Genomic DNA, 20,635 nt, shown 5'->3' with positions numbered 1-20,635 from the left:
TTTGTTGTTTAACCCATTCAGTACCCTGTCTCTTTTGATAGAAGAATTTAACCCTTTATATTTAAAGTAATTGTTAACAGGTAAGGACTGATCACTGCCATCTTCCTTCCCGGCTGGTTTTTGCACTTCTGTGTTTCTTTCTTCCTCGCTTGCTTTTTTCTTCCCTTTGGGGTTTGATGGCTCTCCGTTGTGGGATGATTTGATTCTTTCACTCTTTGGTGCATTGTGCTTCACGGTTACAAAAAGCTCCTTGCAAATGTATAGTAATGTCAATCTATTTTAAGTTGAAACAATTTCACTCCAATCACGTACAAAAACTCTACCTTTTCACTACCCCCCACTACATTTTATGTTTTTCATGTCACAGTTTACATCTTTTAACGTTTTGTATCCATTAACAAATCATTGTAGTGTTATTTTTAATAATTTTGTCTTTTAAACTCTATACCAGGGGAAGCGACTTACACACCACCATTAAAATAATGAATACTCTGACGTGACGATATGCTCACCTTTACCAGTGAACGTTATACTGTCATATATTTAATTAATGTCCTTTCATTTCAGCTTGAAGAACTCCCTTTAGCATTCCTTCTAAGACAAGTCTAGCGGTCATGAACTTCCTCAGCTTTTGTTTGTCTGAGAATACCTTTTATTTCCCTTTCATTTCTAAATATACTTGTTTGGAAGTTTTTGAATATATCATCCAGCTCTCTCCTGACCTGCGAGGTTTCTGCTGATAAATCCATTGATAGCCGTATGGCAGTTCCCTTGTATGAAATCACTGTCTCTTGCCGCTTTCGAATTCTCTTTTATAATAATTTCTATGATAAAACTTCTGACAGTTTTATCATGATACGTTTTGGTGAAGTCCCCACTGGGTTGAACCCTATGCGACCAACAAGCTTCATGTACTTGGATGACCATATCTCTCCCCAGATTTGGGGAGACTTCAACCATTATTTCTTTAAATCAGGTTTCCACCCCTTTCCCTATGCCTTCTGGGACTCCCATAACGCAAACACTGTTTCGCTTGCTAATGTCCCATAATTCACATGGGCTTCCCATACTCGTTTTCATTTCTCCTCCTCTGGGTAATTTCAAATGACCTTTGAGTTTACACATTCTTTTTTCTGCTTGATCAAGTCTGCTACTGATGCTCTCTACTACACTTTCCACTGCATTCACTGTCTTCTTCAGCTCCGGAATTTCTATTTCATTATTTCTTATGATTTCTATTGCTATCGACCTTTTCATTTTGCTCACGTGTGGTTTTCCTGATTTCATTGTGTATCTGTGTTCTCTTGTGGCTTGCTGACTTTTCTTAAAACAAGTGTTTCAAATTCTTTGGCAATTCATAGATCTCCATTTCTTTGGACGAGGCTACCAGATCACTGTTGTGTTGCTTTGGTGATGCCGCGTTTCCTTGATTTTTTGTGTTTCTTGCAGCCTTGTGTTGACGTCTCTGCATTTGACGAAGTAGTCATCTTTTCCAGACTTTGGTGGGGAAAGACCTTCGCCTGTGGGTGGACAGGATGTGGCGGCTACAGTTCTAGGAAAGGCCCAGCGTCACGGTCTCCGTGCAGCTCCGTCAGCCAAGGTCAGCATCGGCGAAGACTATAGGATTCCTCAACAGTCGAGGCTGCTGGTCTCTAGTTTCAAGGTCTCTTGGAGTCTTTGGTGGTGAAGGCTGCTGGGGACCCCCCGATCCCTTTTTCTCCCACAGGGTATGTCCACGGGGATCTCTTTTGGCACCCGGCCTGGGGTGCGAGCACCCTGGTAGCGGTGGTGGCACCGATGTCCGACGCACAGGCGCCCAGGCGGCAGCCTGCGTCGCGGGTGCTTGCAAAGCGACAGCAGCTCCGGGGGCCCGGGCACTGGCTAGCTGGCAGTGGTGATGCTGTGTGTGACACACGTGTGTGTTAAGCGGCCACGAAGCCAGGATCTAGGTCTAATGGCTTTAAATTCCACTCCAGGAAGTACTCTCAGCCCCGTGTAACCTCTGAAGATTGCTCCCTGGTCTCCTTTTGGGGGATTCTCTCTGCAGCTCGTGTAGTTTCCTCATACACGGGCACTAATCAGAACGCGGCTGAAGACTTGACGGAGCCCCTGGAGCTCTCCACAGCTCCCTTCGTGCAGTTGGCTCCTCTCTGGTCCTCGGTCCGTGAACTGGGGCCGCCTCGTCCTCCTGACCAGCAGCTCGTCCTCCAACCGGTAGACTGCCACCGGCTTCACCCGTGTTCCCCTCCGCCCGCCGAGTCTACAAACTCTCCAGGCGGTAAACTGGACGATGCTAAGACCCACCCCGTCTGTTCCCCACCTCTTGGTTTCGCTTCCCTTCATCATCTATTGTTCAGGGTCCTGAAATGTAGCGTTTCACATACTGTTTGGTTTTTTCGTTGTTTCAGGCTTGAGGGCCTTCTATTCCATCTTGGCCAGAAAAAGTTCGTTTCTTTCGCCATGTCCCTTTCGTATCCTTTCGCCCTTTTAAGAAAAGGTCCACTCATTTCTGAACAATCACCTAGAACTACGCGTTTGTGTTTGCTTTACTTTTGTTTAACTCTCCTCTTAAGAGGATAGTAAGACATCAGGCATTACAGTCAGTGCCGGAAACCTCGCTCTGCCTGTTTCCCCGATGACGCCTCTTCCCTCTCGGCTGCCGCTTCTCCACACTGACCCAGGGTGGATCTGGACCGGGCCTGACCCAGCCGTGTGACTTCCCAACCACGTTGCCCGTCACTGCAGGGAGACCCTACGAAGAAAGAGCTGGCAAACCATGGGAATCTGAACGTGCCCGCTTTAGAGAGACTGGAATGATCTTAACATCCATCCATCTGTTCAACAAAAATCTGCAGAGCACCTCTCCAGGGCCAGGCATTACGCTGAGAAGTGGGGTGACATATGACATAGGACAATGCGCCCTTTCTCAAGTGATATTAGAAATACCCGTGTTAGGGGCTCCTGGTGGCTCAGTCGGTTAGGTGCCCTACTCTTCAGCTCACGTCACGATCTCACAGTTCGTGAGTTCGAGCCCCGCGTCGGGCTCTGTGCTGATGGCCCGGAGCCTGGAGCCTGCTTCAGATTCTGTTTCTCTCTCTCTCAAAAATGAACAAACATTTAAAAAAAATGAAGGAATCCACTTCAAGTACACGCAGAATATTCACAAAATCCAGCACCAATAAATACTGAGGGTGTTGGAAAGACCAGCGAGGAAAGGGGGCGCTGACCTCTGAGGTGCACTTCGCTGAGCCCGCCTCATTTGAGTGAAAAATTTACATAAACAAGAACGGGCACTGGACGTTTCCAGATGCCACAGGCCCGATAGCACCCGCTGACCCTGTCCGATGGCAGCACCAGGAGAGATGACACCCCCCCAGGAGGGATGTTCCTCTCGCTGGAGATCGCTTTCGGCAGGCGGCCCGAAGGGAGGAAACCTCCGAGCTCGGGCGGGCAGGGCCGGCTGGGCAGAGTCGGGGAGAGAGTCCCTGAGGGACCTCCCCCGGAGGCAGCAGGGTGGTGAGGGCCCCGCCGCCTACACGTGACCCACCTTTGCAGGAAGCCGCCGATGGCAACAAGGACCACCCCCCCCACCACAGACAGGGCACTGGACTCCGACAGCGGCCCCAGGAAAGCGGTCTCATCCCTGCTGGCTCCGTACAGAGAAAAAAACTATACCCCGAGGGTGTCACTCAGCTGGCGAGTGACGGAAGCCGGTGGGATCCCGATGCTAAGTTTGGGCCACTGTGTGTGGACACAGAAGACAGGAACAGCCCGCAAAAGAACCCGGAAGTGCTTCCAAATAGGTACGTCCGCTCTCTTCATTCCCCGCTCTCTGGCCTTGGCGGTCTCCAGCCCCACCCCCACCCCACTGCCCTATCCACGCTCTACCAGCCGGTCAAGGTCCAAATGAAGTTTTATTTCCCTTTTTAGAACGATTTCCCGATCCACAGAACCACAAACATGACTGGTTTCCCCTCTGCCAAACCGAGTGTCCCATTCTCTGCACCGCGGAAGGGGCGGCACTCTAGAGCTTTATTTGGAGGGAGACTCCCAAGGACCCGCTGGTGTCTGGGACCCACAGGTAATCTGGGACTAAACACAGCAGGTGCTCAATGGAAAGTGCAGGAAGTGACCCCCCGCCCCCCGCCCAACCCGAGCGAATGGTCCCACCGTGCGAGCGAATCCTCCCTCCAACCTCCTCACCCTCGCGGGCAGCGGCCCTCACGGCCTCTGCTGGTCACCGGGCACCGTGTTCAACACTGCCCACGCCACCGCTAAATAGCCTCTGCTCTGCGCGAGAGCCCTTGTGGTTTCTTAAGTTAAAACCTGAAGCTGGCTTAGAAACTTCTGGCGGGAATGTAAATTTTTCTTTGGAGGGCAATATTACAATATGCATTTTCAAATCGTGAAAGTGAAACTTCCAGAGTAATTTCCCGTCATGACCTTATGTTAGGGGGAAACCCCTAAGTGCAGATAAAATCTTCAGGCACAAAATGTTCATGGAAGAACAAAAGATAACAGGATTCAAAGGTCCAAGAACGCGGCCGAGGAGTAAGTTTCGGACCACGAATATCCCGAAATAACGGTGCAGCCGTTCGAGTGGACCGTGCAAACAGCCGGTGGCAACACGGGTCGGTGCCAGGGACGGCGGGAACAGCGTGTGATGCAAACATCGCATCATCTCAGCGACGTGACGTGCGTGTGAGGAAAACTGGGAGGCGTTTACCAGGCGCCTGTTTCCAGACCCTCCCCATGAGGGCCGCTCCAATTCCTCTCCCTGCTTTTTGCCTTTTGTGTTCAGATCCCAGGGAGCAGGCGCCGCGTGCCACAGTCATCGGTCACTTACTTGGCTGTCAATTTTCTTCAAGTCGGAGATGCAGTCAGAGGAGATCTGCTCACATTTCAAGGTCAAGGAAAGACGAGCCAGTTCAAAAAGCAAAAGAATTCTGGAAACCAAGAAACAAGGGAGCAATGAATGGACAGAGGTGACAGGAACGTACCCCGTACTCACCTTGCAGCCCCCGGGGCTCCAAGACTCCGGCAGGCCCGGCCCCCTGATGTGCTGCCCCTCGTTGCTCCCTGAGCTCCGGCCACACGGACCCGCCCCTCCCCTCGATCCAAGCTCAGCAGGAGGCCCAGCTCTGCACCACCGGGTGCCCCAGAGACCCATTTCTAGAAACTTCCCCTGGGGCCGCTCATATGAGTAGTGAGACCCCCCAAGGGAGGGCCCAGCCCTAGCAGAGGACGCCGGAGGGGACGCCACACATCCATGTGCACACATGCGTCCGCCTTCAAAAGTATGTGCCTGGGTTCACACAACCCGAGGTTCACACAACCCGAGGTGTCCTCACTGACCGCCTCGAGGGTCTGAAAACCCATGTCGAGAACTCCGTTGTAGAGTATTTCATGATGCCGAAAGGTGTTCACAATTTATATGGGAAAAGCAGGTGAAAGCCTACGTGATCATGTTGAAATTTGACATCGATTCATCTTCAAACTCTCTACAATTATTACATGTTAAATTTGAAATAAAAAAATGATGAAAATCATTTTAAAAATGCATACCCAGGCCACCCCCGGCCCATTAACTCTGTATAAATTCAAGAGCAGTGGAGGAGCTCATACACGAAGTGACAGTGAACCCAAGACATCTTGTGGCCCCGGTCATCCCGTCTAGACACAAGCTGCCTCAGGATGCCCAGTGACCCCACACCCTCGTGCCCATGGCCTGTGTGATCCCTTCCCTTCGAGACTCGCTTCTAACCGACAGGAACCCACAATGTCGGGCAGAGGCCGCTTCCGTGGCCAGACCCCAAACAGCGCTGACTTCCCGTGCTAGTCCGGAATCCGTAGCTGGCGCTGATAATGCCCCTGCTCAGTCGGGTCTCAGAAGAGACCGCTACCGCCCTGCTGACACCTCGATGGCAGCTGTGCCCGGATCCCTGTCCCACGGGCACAGGGAGGTCATCGGCGTGCACTGTTGAAGCCCCCATGTCTGTGACAGGTTGTGACGTAGCAGCTGAAAATAGACCCCGCCTATGAGTTTTCTAGGGCTCCTGGGACCAATTACCCCAAATGACGTGGCCTAACAGCAACAAGTTAATCTCTAAAGTTCTAGAGGCCTGGAGACCGAGATGGAGGTCCCAGGACCACACCCCTTCTGACGGCTCCGGGGCGAGATCCTTCCTTGCTCTGCCGGCTTCTGGTGTTTGCTGGCCATCCGTGGTGTTCCTCAGCTTGCGGCCACGGCTCTCCCGTGTCTGCCCCTATCATCACCGGCCTTCCTCCCCAGGGGCATCCGTGCCCCAAACCTCCCTCTTCTCATAAGGACAAAAGTCAGTGCTCGGGGCCCATCCTCATCCAGTGTGATCCCATCTCGACTTGATTACATCCACAAAACCCTATTTCCAAATGAGATCATGTTCACCGGCAGCAAAGGTTAGGACTTGAACGATCTTTTGGGGGGGCTCAATGCCACCCATAACACCCTCAAGTCAACTAACAAATGATGGATGGAAAAAGTATGTAAATAATCACTGTGGACAATGGCCAGGATGTTTCACGTGTTCGGAGTGCAGAGTTGATGAGAAAATCGGTGGGATTTATCAAGGGATCAGTTCTCAACAGCGGGACTTTGAAGGGCCCAGACACGGCTGAGGGTCACACCTCAGTGATCCCAGGGGACGCGCACACGGATCACAAAGCGATACGGTAACTGCAGCAGCCACACCAACGGGGTGTGGTTGTGCTCGCTCCGTCCTTTTATGTCAACGTGACAATGTGACAGTGGATTGGGAAGCAAACCCATCATCTCTGCGGGAATAAACTGCAAAGTACATTCTGGTTCATTCTGTCAGCCTCTGGCTCAGCTACCCACTCCTGGGAATCCGACCCGGGACTTATCCTAAACTCAAACAGCACCGAGAGGATTCTGGAAGGCACAGAACTGAGACACTGAAATGCGGGGTGTAAGATGCTGTAGTGACCTGAAAGGCACCTACACTTAGAAGTCAAATTTGGGGGCGCCTGGGTGGCTCGGTCAGTTAAGCGGCCGACTTCAGCTCAAGTCACGATCTCGCGGTCCGTGAGTTCGAGCCCCACGTCGGGCTCTGTGCTGACAGCTCAGAGCCTGGAGCCTGTTTCAGATTCTGCGTCTCCCTCTCTCTGACCTTCCCCCGTTCATGCTCTGTCTCTCTCTGTCTCAAAAATAAACGTTAAAAAAATTTTTTTAATAAAAAAAAAAAAAGAAGTCAAATTTGATTTAGAGTCCAATATGCAGTTACGTGTCCCGAATGCTCCCCAAACAGTACACACCTCAAGACCAAAAAAAGACAGTGGGAAGAAATATATGAAACCCTCCACAATGGCCGAGGCCCATACGGTACTTAGGACGGCCTTTTCTGTCTTCTCACATTTCCTACACTTGCGAGTTTCACGCAGGGATTACAGACGTGTGGAACTGGAGACACTTACTTTTCCTCTCTGATTGAAGGGAAGCGCTCGTGATTGTAATAACTTAAGTGTTCATAGGTCTTCTTCAGAATTGCGTTGACATCTTCAGGTAACTCATTTTTATCCAATTTCCTAGAATGTATTCAAACATTAAATAACGAAGACGTCATGTCAGGTTTGTTCAAATTACCCTAAGAGAAACTCCCAAGTCTACGAGCCTGTGTTTTCCACTCAACAGAAGGCCTGAAAAATCGCTCCTCCTTCGTTCCTTCTCTCTCCAAGAGGACGTCTCACACTCCTTATCCTCCTCACTCCCAGAGCAAGCTTTCTTCCTGAACAGACCCTCTGCCGGGACCCGAGCCAGAAGATGGCTCCCTCGTGGGCCGGCTTGGCCCTTCGTACCTCCCCTGCCGGGCACCCTGGGTCGGCAACCTGCCCGCTTCCGGACATCTGCCCTCTCCTCACACCCGCACTGCCCCTCACACGCGCTGAGCTCCTCACACACTCACTGCCCCTCACGCACACTCGTCTCCCACTGCCCTTTCTTCGCACACAGTGGATCTCCCCCTTCCTAAAGCCCTGTTGCAGGTGTGTGCCCGGGTACATTTCCACTCTTCGTTTGCTCTGACCCACCCGTCAGGGTTTTACCCATTCCCTACTGTTGTTTTTCTCAATGTCAGGGTCAAATGTCACGCCTCCCCTGGAAGGTCCTGTCAGACGGTCGCACCCAGCTGGAGACTGTCTCCTCCTAGACCACTTTCCTCACCGACGGCAGCCTCTCTGGCTGCTTCTGAGTAAAGGGAGGCAATGCAGAGTCCCGTCCTCCGGGCCCAGGCCTCGGCCACCCCGGCACGGCCACAGCCCCTCAGGCAGCACAGAGACACCAGCCAGCCCCTCAACTCCTAAACCACTTACGCGTTCAGCACGTTCATGTGGTAGGTGACAGACAGGCTTATGGAGGTTCTCTTTTCTTCCTTTAACTGAAGCTCATCCAGTAACTCATGGCGCACCTGTTGTCAAACGGAATCGAGCTATTAAATGATTTAAACAAAAGATTAGGTAGAGGTCCAGGTATCCGTTGTTATGTTACATACATCCTCCCTTAAAACTAGTATTTGGAATGAGCAAGTGTCTTCTCATCAACTGTGCTTATGTTCGGTGTGCACAGCCAACCCGTGCTGTCTCCCCACGGAAGTGAGTGGTCGGTGGTGCTCCTCATGCAGGTTGCTGGGGTTTACGACGACTTTCTCGCAACACACCTTCTGCGACCCTTTTTAATTCAGTGGTGCTGCGAGTGAAGTGTTCAAAGATCACGATGAAAGCAAAAGATTCTGTTTTGTTTTGCTGACGCACGTGCACTGTGCGTATGCCTTTGTGCCTCTCAGTGGGTGGACGGGGCTGTTTGTCTACACCGTTTTCTGAAAATGACACTTAAGAAAATCACTTCTGCCTCCGTTTTTCAACATGCCAGCTTACCATAACAGAAAAGATGTGTCGGTATTTCCGGGGCACGTTAGCTTTTATAAAGGGCGCTGCGGTGGCACAAAACTTCGCGGCCTCCTCCTTTTTTCCAGCTTGTAGATAACACTCCAGAAGCTCCCTGGATGATGCAAAATGCTGGATGTGACGGAATCGTTTTTTGCTGCACGTGTCTAATAACCAGGTTAGTATGCATTTATTATTTTCACATCTCACAAGCTTCAGGAAGTCACACGGCTCGGCCCCCGGTGCGGCTCACCGGGGCCGAGAGAGCACTCCTACTCCCGGCAGGAGGGAAAAAGGGAATATTCGCACCGAAACTCCCTAAGATGTTTAAAATAAGCTTTTTTCAAAAAAACATCATATTCGTATTGATTTTCTCTTAAAAGCTCCCCACGTAGCCATAAAGCGGGTGAAGAAAGCGTCTAGATTCCCGATTCCAACTTCAGGGCAGACCCTCTGGCTCGTCTCGCGGACACCCACCCGGCCGCTGCCCGCACACGGCACTCCCCAAACGCGGGGTGAGTCTGGCCGCTGCTCACTCCTCCCCGCACAAAGACCGCGTGCTGACATCTCACTGTGGCTCCTCAGGGCCGTCCCTGTGGTGATGCCTTGGCGTGTGCTTCCCTAAATAGGGCCGTTCGGGCTGAGTTTACGTTGCTAAAATGCCTACTGCATTAATAGTTATGGAACGAAGTTTTTAGAACCACGAACCAGGATTGCGACACAAGCTTTCATTTCCTACGTTTTGAGCCTGAACGCTCAGCTTGTGACACCCGCATGATCAGCACGCTGCGATTTCATCCCGAGATATCATTAGACAAGCGCACAGAACACGCACTTCTAACTACAGAGTCCAAAGCAATGCCCTGCACCCTGCAGTGTAAGTCCCACCCGGTGAAGGTGGGAGGGGAAGCAGGTCAGAGGCTGCACGGGGCCGTCGGGTAGGGACCCGAGGCCGGGCGGGCCACCTCCACTCACAGCATCAGCTCTGCCTGCCACTCCTTGTCTTCCTCCTCGGTTTGGTTTAACACGTTTACGATCTGGGAGAGGCTGGAGATCAGATGGTGATGATATCCCGGCTTGAGAAACGGCCTCACCATTTGCCAGTAGAGGACAGATGCGTTATATACCAGGAAGTGATACCTGCGACCCGAGCAGAGGAAGTCTGAGACTAGGCCACAAGGCTGTCCCCAGCCCCTTCGGGCGTCTCCAGTAGATGGCAGCAGCGGCATCTGAGCTGCCCCCGGCCCATACTGCCAGAGTGAGCAGAGCCCTCCCTGGGGTGGCCACGGGCGCCCTGCCCAGAAGGGGTTGGTGGCTCCAAGTTCAGCCCCGGCCATGGTCACCCCGCCACGTGACTCCTGAGCCCAGAGACCCCTTCACTCATTCAGTCAACCCAAAAGTGACCAGCTCCCTGTGCAAACGCACCAGTCAGCAAGGTCTCCTTTGGTTCGCAAGGGGTAGACAAGAACGGGCAAGAGGAGGGGGAACCAAGGAAGGCCTGCTGGAGGAAGCAACGTGCTGCTGAGCCCTGACCTGCGATGAGCAATCAGCCGGGACAGCAGTGCAGGTGCAGGGTCCAGCAGGCAGAAGAAGGAGAGCAAACCTTTAGGGAGCAAGACTCCCAAACCTGCACACCATAGAGCCAAGGGGGGGAGGAAGAGGGGAGCAGGGACACCCCCGGAAGCTGGGCTTCCTCCTGAGGGCTGGAAGCAGGTGCCGACCAAGAGAATCACAGCGGCCGATCTGCCTCTCTCGCTCCGGCCTCTCCAAGGGGCCGGCTCTGCCTTGCAAGACTCCAGGCGCCCGGCGGTCCACACTGCTCCCCTGGTGCGCGAGCGCCGTGGATGCCTGCTCTTACCCCGGATGGAGGGAGGACCCAGGGCACCGCAACAAAACAAGGCTGTCTGCTCCTTCAAGGGGCTGACTCGGAGCCCCTCTCGTTCTCTGCCAAGCTGCGCCCTCGTCTATTGGTAAGACGGTCCTGCCAGCCGCCAAGGCTGCTGGTCACCCAACAGGAAGTCTGCAGGTGCCCCCAAGATGCCCTGGATGCAGGCTGCCTGCCACTCCCGCTTCACGGTTCCAGGACACGGTCCCCTTGAAATACCCACTTCCCTTAGCACACGTCCCCAGTGAGGAGGGTCTGTGGGGCTGGGCCCGGTTCCCCAGCACCCACAGCAGGGGCTGCCAGAGGGGGCCGTGAGCAGCACCTACTAGATCACCGGGTGCGTGGATCTGGGATTTATTTACACCCGAACCTCCTTTAAATGTTGGATCCTACTTAAGTAGGTTGTAGGAACAGCAGTTCTTAACAGCTTCGAGAGTAGTTCTTGCAAACCGAAACGCTGATTAAGCAGAAAACGGTGCTGGAGCGTTAGCCGAATCACCACAGATACGAGGCCTTGGCCCGGGCCATCCACCGGGGGGGGGGGGGGGGGGGATAGGTAAGTGGAGGCAGCAGGGGGAGGGGACCCTGCGGCTGAACCCTCAGAGAGGCCCAGAAAGTAAGGGAGCCACGGAGACCGGGCCAAGGAGAGGTTCCCAGAGAGAAGGCAGACAAAAGTCACGTGCAGACCACAGAAACCACAGAACAGAGGAAACGATGAGGCTGGGGGGGGGGGGGGACGATGCGCCTGTGCGGCCCAGCTCCGCACATTAGAGACGAGCACACAGCCGTACGTGCGCCCCAAACACAGACCAGGACCAGGAAAACCCCTACAGTCTGAACAGGTGCCAGCGCTCGGTGACCCCTGGTTTGGTACCTTTTACACAATCCCCGTCAGAGACGGCCGAGTCCATCGGGCCTACCTGGGTTCTCCTTTCGCGAAGTTTATTGCTTTCATATACTGAGTCACACAATTTTCAAACTCCTCCTAAAACGACATAAAGAATATGCACAATTACACTGAATCTGCCACTAGAACATCGACCGTGGCTCGTGGTCCCTTTGGTGACCATCAAACCGCACTACAGGCTGGCCTGGCACCCCGAGTGTAGGCAGGCGGGGCTGGGGCGCATGCGCGCTCTCTGCAGGTTCCCCTCTGCCTGGCCCGAGGGCGGCTGTTCCGGGCATGACCCCCGCACAAATGTCCAACGGGAGCTCAGGGAAAGGGCGGAAGCAGGAAACTCGGCCAGTTTCCCCTCGCTGAACACGACGCCGCTCGCCTGCCTCTCCACGAAGAGTACTTTCGGATCTGTCTAGCCCGACGCATTTTGGAAGCGGGGGGAGACCTGACTATTTCGACACAAGATGTAAAACTTCGAGGAGGCTCAAGGCAGCCTGGCGGTTTGGGGGGGGGGGGGGGGAGCTGAGCGGGACAATTAGGTACTGATTTGCGAATGGCCAACGGGCACGTGGTGTGGCCTGTCTCACTGACGTGCTAAGGTTGTGCACAGGAAGATGGCACGCTCAGACGCACTAATAAAGGACATGGGGCCTCTCACCAGGTTTTCGGTGGACTTGGGGGCGCAGAGCTGGGCCCGGCACAGGTGCGCTCGGCCCAGGAACTGGGTGACCGGCCCCTTGGCCTTGAAGTACATCTGGATGCAGTCCTCGCTCACGTCCGGCTGCCCCATCTGCGAGACCACACAGCACCATGGAAGGCCCCAGAAATCCGCCCCTGGCGGCCCGTCTCCCCTCCAGCAAACCCCTGAGGGAGTGGCTGGAGGACCGATCTGACGACAGGGAGCCAGCACCTTCCTGCCCCACTTCCCGCTTCCAGTAAACCCAGAACAGAGACCTCCAGAAGGCTCCCCCCCCCCCACCACCACCAGGACCCTGGGGAGTAGGTACCTTCAGGGCCTGTTCCGCACACAGAACAAACAGGTCAGGGCTGAAGCTTTCTGTGGGGTCAAACTCGGATTTCCCCAGGTTGGCCGACTTGATCAGCTGGTAGGCCCTCTGCAGGGAGGCAGCATCTAGGCGGTCGACATGGAGGCGGGTTTGGGCTGGGGAAAGCACGCCTGGCACCACTGAGCAAGGTGGGGACGGGCGGGAGGGTGAGGAGGGGTCTGGGGTCCTCCCTGCACGGCCCCCGGCCCCCTCCAGCAGCCCGAGCCTCAGCAGCGGCCCTGACAACGCCTCCTTTTAAAAGGGCGGCTCGGTTTACCGTCGCCCAGGTCAACCAAAGGCGAGAAGCGCGGGTTTCACTCGGTCACTGTGTCCCGCGGCAACTGGAGGGGGGGGCGGGGCTCGGCGGGTCCCAGGGCGTCACAGGGTCATGGGTCTGGCACCTGCTGGAGCTCCCCAGGGTCGCGGGGGTCCCAGCGCTGGGGTGGGGAGGGTTCAGGGGTCGCGGGACCTGCCAAGGTGGGAATTCGGAACCGGGCGGGACCGGGCCCCCCCGGGGCAGAGCGGAGGGTCGGGGCCCCCGCCCACCTTGCTGGCTCTCGGCGTGGGCCAACTCCTGCGTGATGACCAGGTCCATGGCGCTGCGACCCCCGGCTGGTTGGCTTTCTCCCTCTAGTGGCTGGCGGTTGCCTAGCAACCAAGGTGGACGCGGAACCGGTCCTACGGGTCGGCGACGGGGCCACACTACTCGGGAGGCGAATCGCCACCGGGCGGCCATCCCACGTGCGTTCATCCCAGCCCCGGGGGACGAGGACTTGGGGGCGGGGCCGCGGCCCCGGGGGGCGTGCCCGAGCTGGCCCGCGCCCCCCCACCTCTCAGAGGCCCCCGCCCACCCCCCTGGACGGCGCTCCAGCCGAGCCTCCCCGCGTCCCCGCCCGGCAAGGATGCCCCGAGTCTGGCCCTGAGCCGCGGCGGACCCCGCTCACAGGACCCCGGAATGCATTCCTGCTTGCCGTAGCTCATTCCCGCATCCATCCATCCATCCATCCACCCACCCTACAGACGGCAGTTCGCCCCTGCCTGGGTCGGGGCTGGGGCGCGGGGGAGCCGGCTTGCGGGGAGAGGTCATCAGGCTAACCGTGAATGCCGTGCCTAGGGGTCGGCTCCCGAGGGGGTCGCGCGAGCACGGGACGGGTGAGCAGAGATCTGCAAGGGAGAGGAGGCTCGCCACCGGGGGACGAGAACAGCACCTGTGCAGGCCGGGAGCGGGGAGGGGCGCTGGGGAGGGCGACTGGGCTGGGCTGGGCTGCGGGGGGGGGGGGGGGGGGGAGGGGGGAGCGGGGGCGCGGGGGCGCCAAGCTGGGCCGGGTCCCTCTCCTCCCGGGGCGCTGGGCGCCCGGTCTCCGCGTTTTCTGAGGTCAGGCGGAGACTGTCTTTGGGGAGGGTGAAGGCTCGCCCACATGCCGCGGGCAGGAGAGGAGAGCGGGTCTGGGTGACGAGGGTGGGGCCAAAGAGGCCAGGAGGCCGAAGCCCTGGGGCTACGGGGGTGGCCTGGGCGTGCACCGGCGCCGGGAGCTCCAGGAGCGGACTGGGCGCGTGGCAGCTCCGGAGCAGGTCGTGGGCGTTCCGTCCGGGCACGCGGGATGCCGAGGTACTCGAGCTCACGTTCGCGGGAAGGCTCCCGGCTGGGCTGAGCGGACGGCTCTGAGCAGAGGTGCGGCCTGCGCACAGCCGCACTGCTGGGTGCGGAGCTGCGCTGCAGACCAGCCTTGCAGCAGCAGGGAGCGCTGCAGGGGAGACGCTGGCGGACCGAGAGGTGGAAGGGAGGACTGCAGGGCCGGGTCTGGGAGCCAAGGTCGGGGTCGGGGGAGGGGGTCTGGTCGGTCAGATATGGCCACGAGGTCAGTAAGAGGAGCACTGCGAAAGAGCGTTTGGGATTAGCAAGGTGAAGGCTGTGGGTGATCCAAGCCACTAGCGCGGCCAGATGGCCTTGAAGGACAGCAGTGTTGGAGGGCTCACACCACTTCATTTCAGGCCTTCCTGGAAGGCTGCAGCATTTAAGACAGTGTGGGCCAGTGGAGCAGAACAGAGTTCAGAACCAGATCCCGTGTCCATAGTCCACCGATGGCACCAGATGTGCTGATTCAATGGGGCAAAGGAGCCTTTTCCGCAACGATGCCAGAGCCCCTGGGAGGTGGGTGGGCATGGGGACACGCAGCCCCTGCACCATGCCGGGCCGGAACTTTCATTTGAGCGGGGTCATAGGCTTAGAGGGAATGGAAATGTTTGAAAGAGTGAAGCAAAATATCACACCATCTTGGAGCAGGCGGAAGTTTCCTACCTAGGGCACGAAAAGGGAAACCAGAAAGGAAGAAAATAAATCTGTCATCAGAAGGAAAACCTGTGCTCCTTGAAAGACTGTTAAGAAAATGAATAGGCAAACTGCAGATCGGAAGAGAAAATTCACGATAAGTACACCTGACACAGGAGCCGTGCCAAGGTTATCTTTTTAAAAGCCAATAAATCAATAACAAAAGACAAAAGCACACAAAAAACCTGGGCAGAAGACAGCAAATAGACACAGGACGGTAGAAGATAGGGTTATCTTGTAAGCACACGAAAGGGGGCTCGGCGTCCTGAGTAATGAGGGAACTGTTGCACATTCCAATCAAAGTGAGAAACCGTTATAGGCCCAGGAGAATTGCTGAAGACTGACCATGATGAACATCGGTGAGATACAGCAACTGGGATCCTAACACGCTGCTGGTGGGAGCGTAAAATGGTACAAACGCTGAGAACCAGAAAGGTTTTGACGAAGTTAAACACGACCCCACGATCTTACTTTCAGAGCTTTCCCCAAGAGAAATGATGTGTCTGCGTTCATATTAGCCCCAAAGCGGAAACAGCCCAACTATCCAACAGTAAACAAACTGTGGGGTGCTCGCACAATCACCTCTCAGCCACGGAAGAGACTGAGCCGGGGACACCCCACCGCCGAGGCGGATGCGTCTGAACAGCGGAGAGCAAGGGAACCAGGAGTCAAAGAGTCCTCTCTGTGGGTCCATTTCCACCCGGTTCTAGAACAGGCAGGAGGAACCAAAGACCGTGGGGATCAGGGTGGGGCTAAGCGCTCAGGGGTGGCAGGCAAGTCCACACCTTTTCTGGGGTGTCGGGCACCCGGCTGTATTCCCCTCAGAACTCCCCTGGGGCGCCTGGGGGGCTCCGTCGGTTAAGCCTCTGACTCCTGATTTCAGCTCCGGTCATGATCTCACGGTTTTCGAGATGGAGCCCTGTGTCAGGCTCTGCGATGACACTGTGGAGCCTGCTTGGGATTCTCTCTCTCCCTCTCCCTCTGCCCCCCCCTTCTCTCTCTCTCTCTCAAAATTAGTAAATAAAATAAAACAACACCAGACTCCCTGGAGTCACCGTTCACCGTGGGGCATCTTATGTTACTTCAGTTGTACCTCAAGGACGAACCAATCCAAAGGAATGCCAAGCCCCGGGCTCCAGGAAGGCTGGCCTGAGAGGGAGCGGGGCCCCAGGCCAGGCGGGCGGGACCAGGGCGGGGGGCAGCAGCGGGCGCTTGGCCCGCGAGGCTGCAGGAGCTTCTGCCAGCCTCTGGCGCCTGAGAACATGTGGCGGGGTTGCTGGTCCGCCGCGGTGGGAGCACTGCCGGTCGGGGCTGGGCACGGAGGAGGGCGAACCAGAGGCCCCAGGATGTTAGGCCCCCTCGAGGCCAAGGCCCCCTCGAGGTTAGGGCCCCTGCCCCATGAGCTCCACCCACCTGCTCCCCCCCAGGATGAGAGATCCCGATGGGGTCCTTCTGGGAGGGGAGGTCGGTGCAGCCCTGCAGGTTCCCGCGGGCGGTCGTGGGGGCACCTGGGACCCGGGGCCGGTGGGGGGTGGGGAGCGGGCGGCCGCGGCCTGTGCAGCAGGACCAGGCTGTGACCCGGCCATGTTGGGGGGGGTGGGCACCGGCCTGAGGGTGTGGGGCTGCCACTGGGTGAGCCCAGGAGGACAGACAGAAGAGGAAAACGTCCAGCAATGTTAAAGCGTTAGCTGAGCAGCGCGGACAGCCCGCCTCCCAGACTGTGGGACGTCCATGCTGCTCCGAGTACTGTTCATCTTTCTTTACGCTCTCTCCTCTCATTCTTCTGCCTCAGGAACAGACTCTGATTTTTGGCAGGCACAAGCCTACCTCACTTCCCCCCTCCCTTGTTGCCAGTGTGGCCAAGTGACCAGGTTCTGGTCACTTTGAAGCAGTTTTAGGGGAGTATTCTCAAGGGGAGAGCAACCCTTCATGGGTCCTTCCTTTTGCCTGCTGGTAGAAATATGGCTGTGAGGACTGGAGCTTGAGCAGCCATTTTGTGTCATGAGGAAGTAACCTCCATGCAGTGGATGGAGAAGCCCGGCTCTCCCATCTGTGGGGAAGCTACTCAGTCCTGCGAGGCCTTATGGGAAAAAGAAATAGACATTTCTCTTGTTAAATCTGCTGCTGCTTCCTTTTTCCTGGGACACTCCCAAGCGATGTCCTCAGCAGGGCTTCAACCTGACCTTTTGAAGATTAGGATGCGGTGCAGACCGCAGGGCAGATTTCTGGCAAGTATTGTGTCTGTGTTCGTAGATAAAGTTTGAAATTCAAAGCCTGATGAAGCATCTGTACTTGCACGTATACGTACGTACACGGGGTAACATGAGGTCCGTGGGGGGGGGGGGGGATGTATGATAATTCTGCCCGGGTGTGATTCTGAAACCCAAGCGCCCTATTTTCGTCAGGGTCTACAATCACGCACCGTCTCGGAGGTGGAAGGCTCAAGTCCCCGTTAGTCAGCTACGAGCTCCCACAGGACTTCTCAAACGTGTCTTTGTTTATTCCGAGAGACACTTGGCACTGTGTGCACGGCGATTATAAAATATTCATCCCCCAAGGAAGCATCTCCCAACATCGTATAGTAAGAGGTTTTCCAAGTCCTAGAGCATTAAACATTAAAACTCATTTTCCTAGTTATACAGGGGCCTTAAGCATGAGGCGGGGACACAAGGTTCTTGTCTTGCTGGCTGGTGTTCCATTTAGTAAAGACAATTCGGGTCAGGCCCCACCTGCTCTTTCCCCTGTTTGGCGTGAGAACAAGTGTGTTTCCTTCTGAAAGTCCACTCCTGCCGGGCCGGTGCTCCTCCCTGTCCGTGCTCTGACCCCAGACGCCTCGAGGGAAGGCCGCTCGACGCCACCAAGCGGTCCGGCCTCGCCCGTGTAGGGACACGCTGCACTCCGGGCGCTCTTGCCCTCACTGTTCCTCGCGCCTCCCTGGCCGGTCTCCGGGCGGCACCCGAGCCCACCTGCAGCAGGAGGTCCCTAAGGTGCCCCCTGCGTGTCCCTCACAGCAGCATTTCGGCCACTGGGACCGCGTCCTGCGTCTGGGCCCCAGGCCCGCTGTCTCCGTCCGCACGGGCTGCACCCAGTATCTCCACAGCGGGCGCCTGGGACAATAGGACTGTCTGTCTCCGCGCAGCCCGGGGCAGACGTCCGAGATGGCGGCCAGGCCGGGCTGGCTCCTCCTGGGGCCGCGGGAGGGGTCTGGTCCTGCTGACAAGTTGCTGAGAATCTGTGCCTCCAAACTGGTAGGGAAAGGGGCCGTGCCATCTTTTCAAACAGTTCAGAAGCTCGTCCTTGAGTCCTCTACGCTCTTGGACTGCTTTCGTAACATTGTACTCATTTGTTCCCTAAAGTCCCGGCACTGGTGACGCTGGACATGTTCTTTCGTGTGTTTTGATCAGGTGAGTTTGTGGGTGTGTGCACACAGGTGTGTACGTGTGGGGGGTGCACATGCGTGTGAGTGTAGATGTGCGTGGCTGTGTGTGGGTGCGTGCACATGCATGTGGCTTGCATGGATATGTGTACATGTGGTTATGTGTGCGTGCATGGGTGTGCATGTGTGTGTGCGCATGGGTGTGTATGTGGGTGTGGGTGTGTATATGTGTGTGCGTGGCTGTGTATGTGTGTGGGGAGGTGTATATATGTGTGCATGTGGGTGTGTGTATGTGGGCGCATGGGTGTGTATGTGGGGGGTGTATATGTGTTGCACATGGGAGTGTATGTGTGTGCGTGGGTGTGTGTGTGCAGGGGGTGTATATGTGTGTTGCATGGGTGTGTATATGTATGCACGTGGGTGTGTATATGTGTGCACATGGGTGCGTATGTGTGTGGGGTGTGTATATGTGTGTGTGTGGGTGTGTATGTGGGGGGAGGTGTATATATGTGTGCATGTGGGTCTGTGTATGTGGGCACGTGGGTGTGTATGTGGGGGGCGTGTATATGTGTAACACATGGGTGTGTATGTGTGTGCGTGTGTGTGTGTGTGCAGGGGGTGTATATGTGTGTTGCATGGGTGTGTATATGTATGCGCGTGGGTGTGTATATGTGTGCGCATCGGTGCGTATGTGGGGGGTGTATATGTGTGTGCATGTGGGTGTGTATGTGTGTGCACGTGGGTGTGTATGTGGGGGGTGTATATGTGTGTGCATGTGGGTGTGTATGTGTGTGTGTGGGTGTGTGTGTGGGAGGGTGTATATGTGGGTGTGTATGTGGGGTGTGTATATGTGTGTGCACGTGGGTGTGTATATGTGTGCACGTGGGTGTGTATGTGTGTGCGTGGGTGTGTATGTGGGGGGTGTATATGTGTGTGCATGGGTGTGTATGTGTGTGCGTGTGTGGGGGGGTGTACATGTGGGTGTGTATGTGGGGGGGTGTATATGTGTATGTGTATGGCTGTGTATATGTGTGCGCGTAGGTGTGCGTGCTCTTGCCCAAGTGTGAGTGAGGGAGAGTCACAAACTTGACGACTGTTTCCCTGTGATAGTTGGCTTCTCCCAAGTCCACCTGTATTTTTCTGGAAAAGCATCTATGTCACCCTGACTTTAGAACGCACAGACCTGAACAAAATAGTCTTTATGGTTGTTTTTCGTTTCCTTGTGTCTAGGGTTATCTCCTTATTATCATTTCTTTATTTTGTGTCTCTTTTTTTCCTTCTTGGTTAGGTTAGCTAAGCTAACAGGTTTTTTTTTTTTTTTTATCTTCCTCTTTTTAAAGAATGAGCTTTCGGGTGTATTTACTGATCCTACAATTTGTTGTTGATCAATTTCTTCTTTAGTTCTTACCCCACCCTTTTGTCACTTAACTTGGCGGTACGTTTTGGTTCTTCTTGAGTCAGATGCCTCATTAAATTATTTTCACCTTTTCTTGTCAATATAAGCAAGGTAATGAACTTGCATCGGAGCACTACAGATCCCATAATTTCTGACATGTAGTCTAAAAGCTTAATTCTCAGGCCGGCTCGGCCCGGGCAGCGTGTGACTCTTGACCTCGGGGTTGTGAGTTCGAGCCGCACCTTGCGTGTAGAGATTACTTAAAAATAAAGTGTTGGGGCGCCTGGGTGGCGCAGTCGGTTAAGCGTCCGACTTCAGCTCAGGTCACCATCTCGCGGTCCGTGAGTTCGAGCCCCGCGTCAGGCTCTGGGCTGATGGCTCAGAGCCTGGAGCCTGTTTCCGATTCTGTGTCTCCCTCTCTCTCTGTTCCTCCCCCGTTCATGCTCTGTCTCTCTCTGTCCCAAAAATAAATAAACGTTAAAAAACAAATTTAAAAAAAAATAAAGTGTTAAAAAAACCCTTGATTTTCAAATTGTGAAACATGCTCTGCTACTCAAGTATCGAGTGGGTCTGTGGCACTGATTCCTTCACTCCTTTGGCGAAGAAACAGGGACAATGACAGTCAGCGCAGAGATCTGCAGAGCATTTTTCTGGTGGTCACAGTCAAGGTCACCTGAGCTGTGCAATGTGGCAGATGCGTGGCTGGAGGGACGTGAGCCCCTGGCGTGGCCCCCGGGCTGCAGCGGAGAAGCCTCGGGCCTTGTTTCC

The 20,635-nt window shown here is 55.3% G+C and overlaps 1 protein-coding gene across 1 annotated transcript in view; it reads right to left on the bottom strand.

The window, feature by feature from the left end:
• Positions 1–13,400, bottom strand: part of CFAP46 (cilia and flagella associated protein 46) — a 95,759-nt gene extending 82,359 nt beyond the window's left edge. Inside the window, exons 1-9 of the mRNA XM_030334764.1 lie at positions 13,313–13,400; positions 12,728–12,852; positions 12,379–12,510; positions 11,743–11,807; positions 9,913–10,077; positions 8,929–9,052; positions 8,368–8,462; positions 7,474–7,584; positions 4,847–4,946 (exon numbers count right to left, since the gene is read on the bottom strand). Coding sequence (XP_030190624.1) covers positions 4,847–4,946; positions 7,474–7,584; positions 8,368–8,462; positions 8,929–9,052; positions 9,913–10,077; positions 11,743–11,807; positions 12,379–12,510; positions 12,728–12,852; positions 13,313–13,361 — 966 coding nt within the window. The 5' untranslated portion in view covers positions 13,362–13,400. The remainder of the gene's footprint in view (positions 1–4,846; positions 4,947–7,473; positions 7,585–8,367; positions 8,463–8,928; positions 9,053–9,912; positions 10,078–11,742; positions 11,808–12,378; positions 12,511–12,727; positions 12,853–13,312) is intronic.
• Between the last annotated feature and the right edge of the window lie 7,235 nt (positions 13,401–20,635).

The sequence above is a fragment of the Lynx canadensis genome, chromosome D2 (genome assembly GCF_007474595.2).
Source record: "Lynx canadensis isolate LIC74 chromosome D2, mLynCan4.pri.v2, whole genome shotgun sequence".
Lineage (NCBI taxonomy): Eukaryota > Metazoa > Chordata > Mammalia > Carnivora > Felidae > Lynx > Lynx canadensis.
This window is presented reverse-complemented; position numbering and strand designations above follow the sequence as displayed.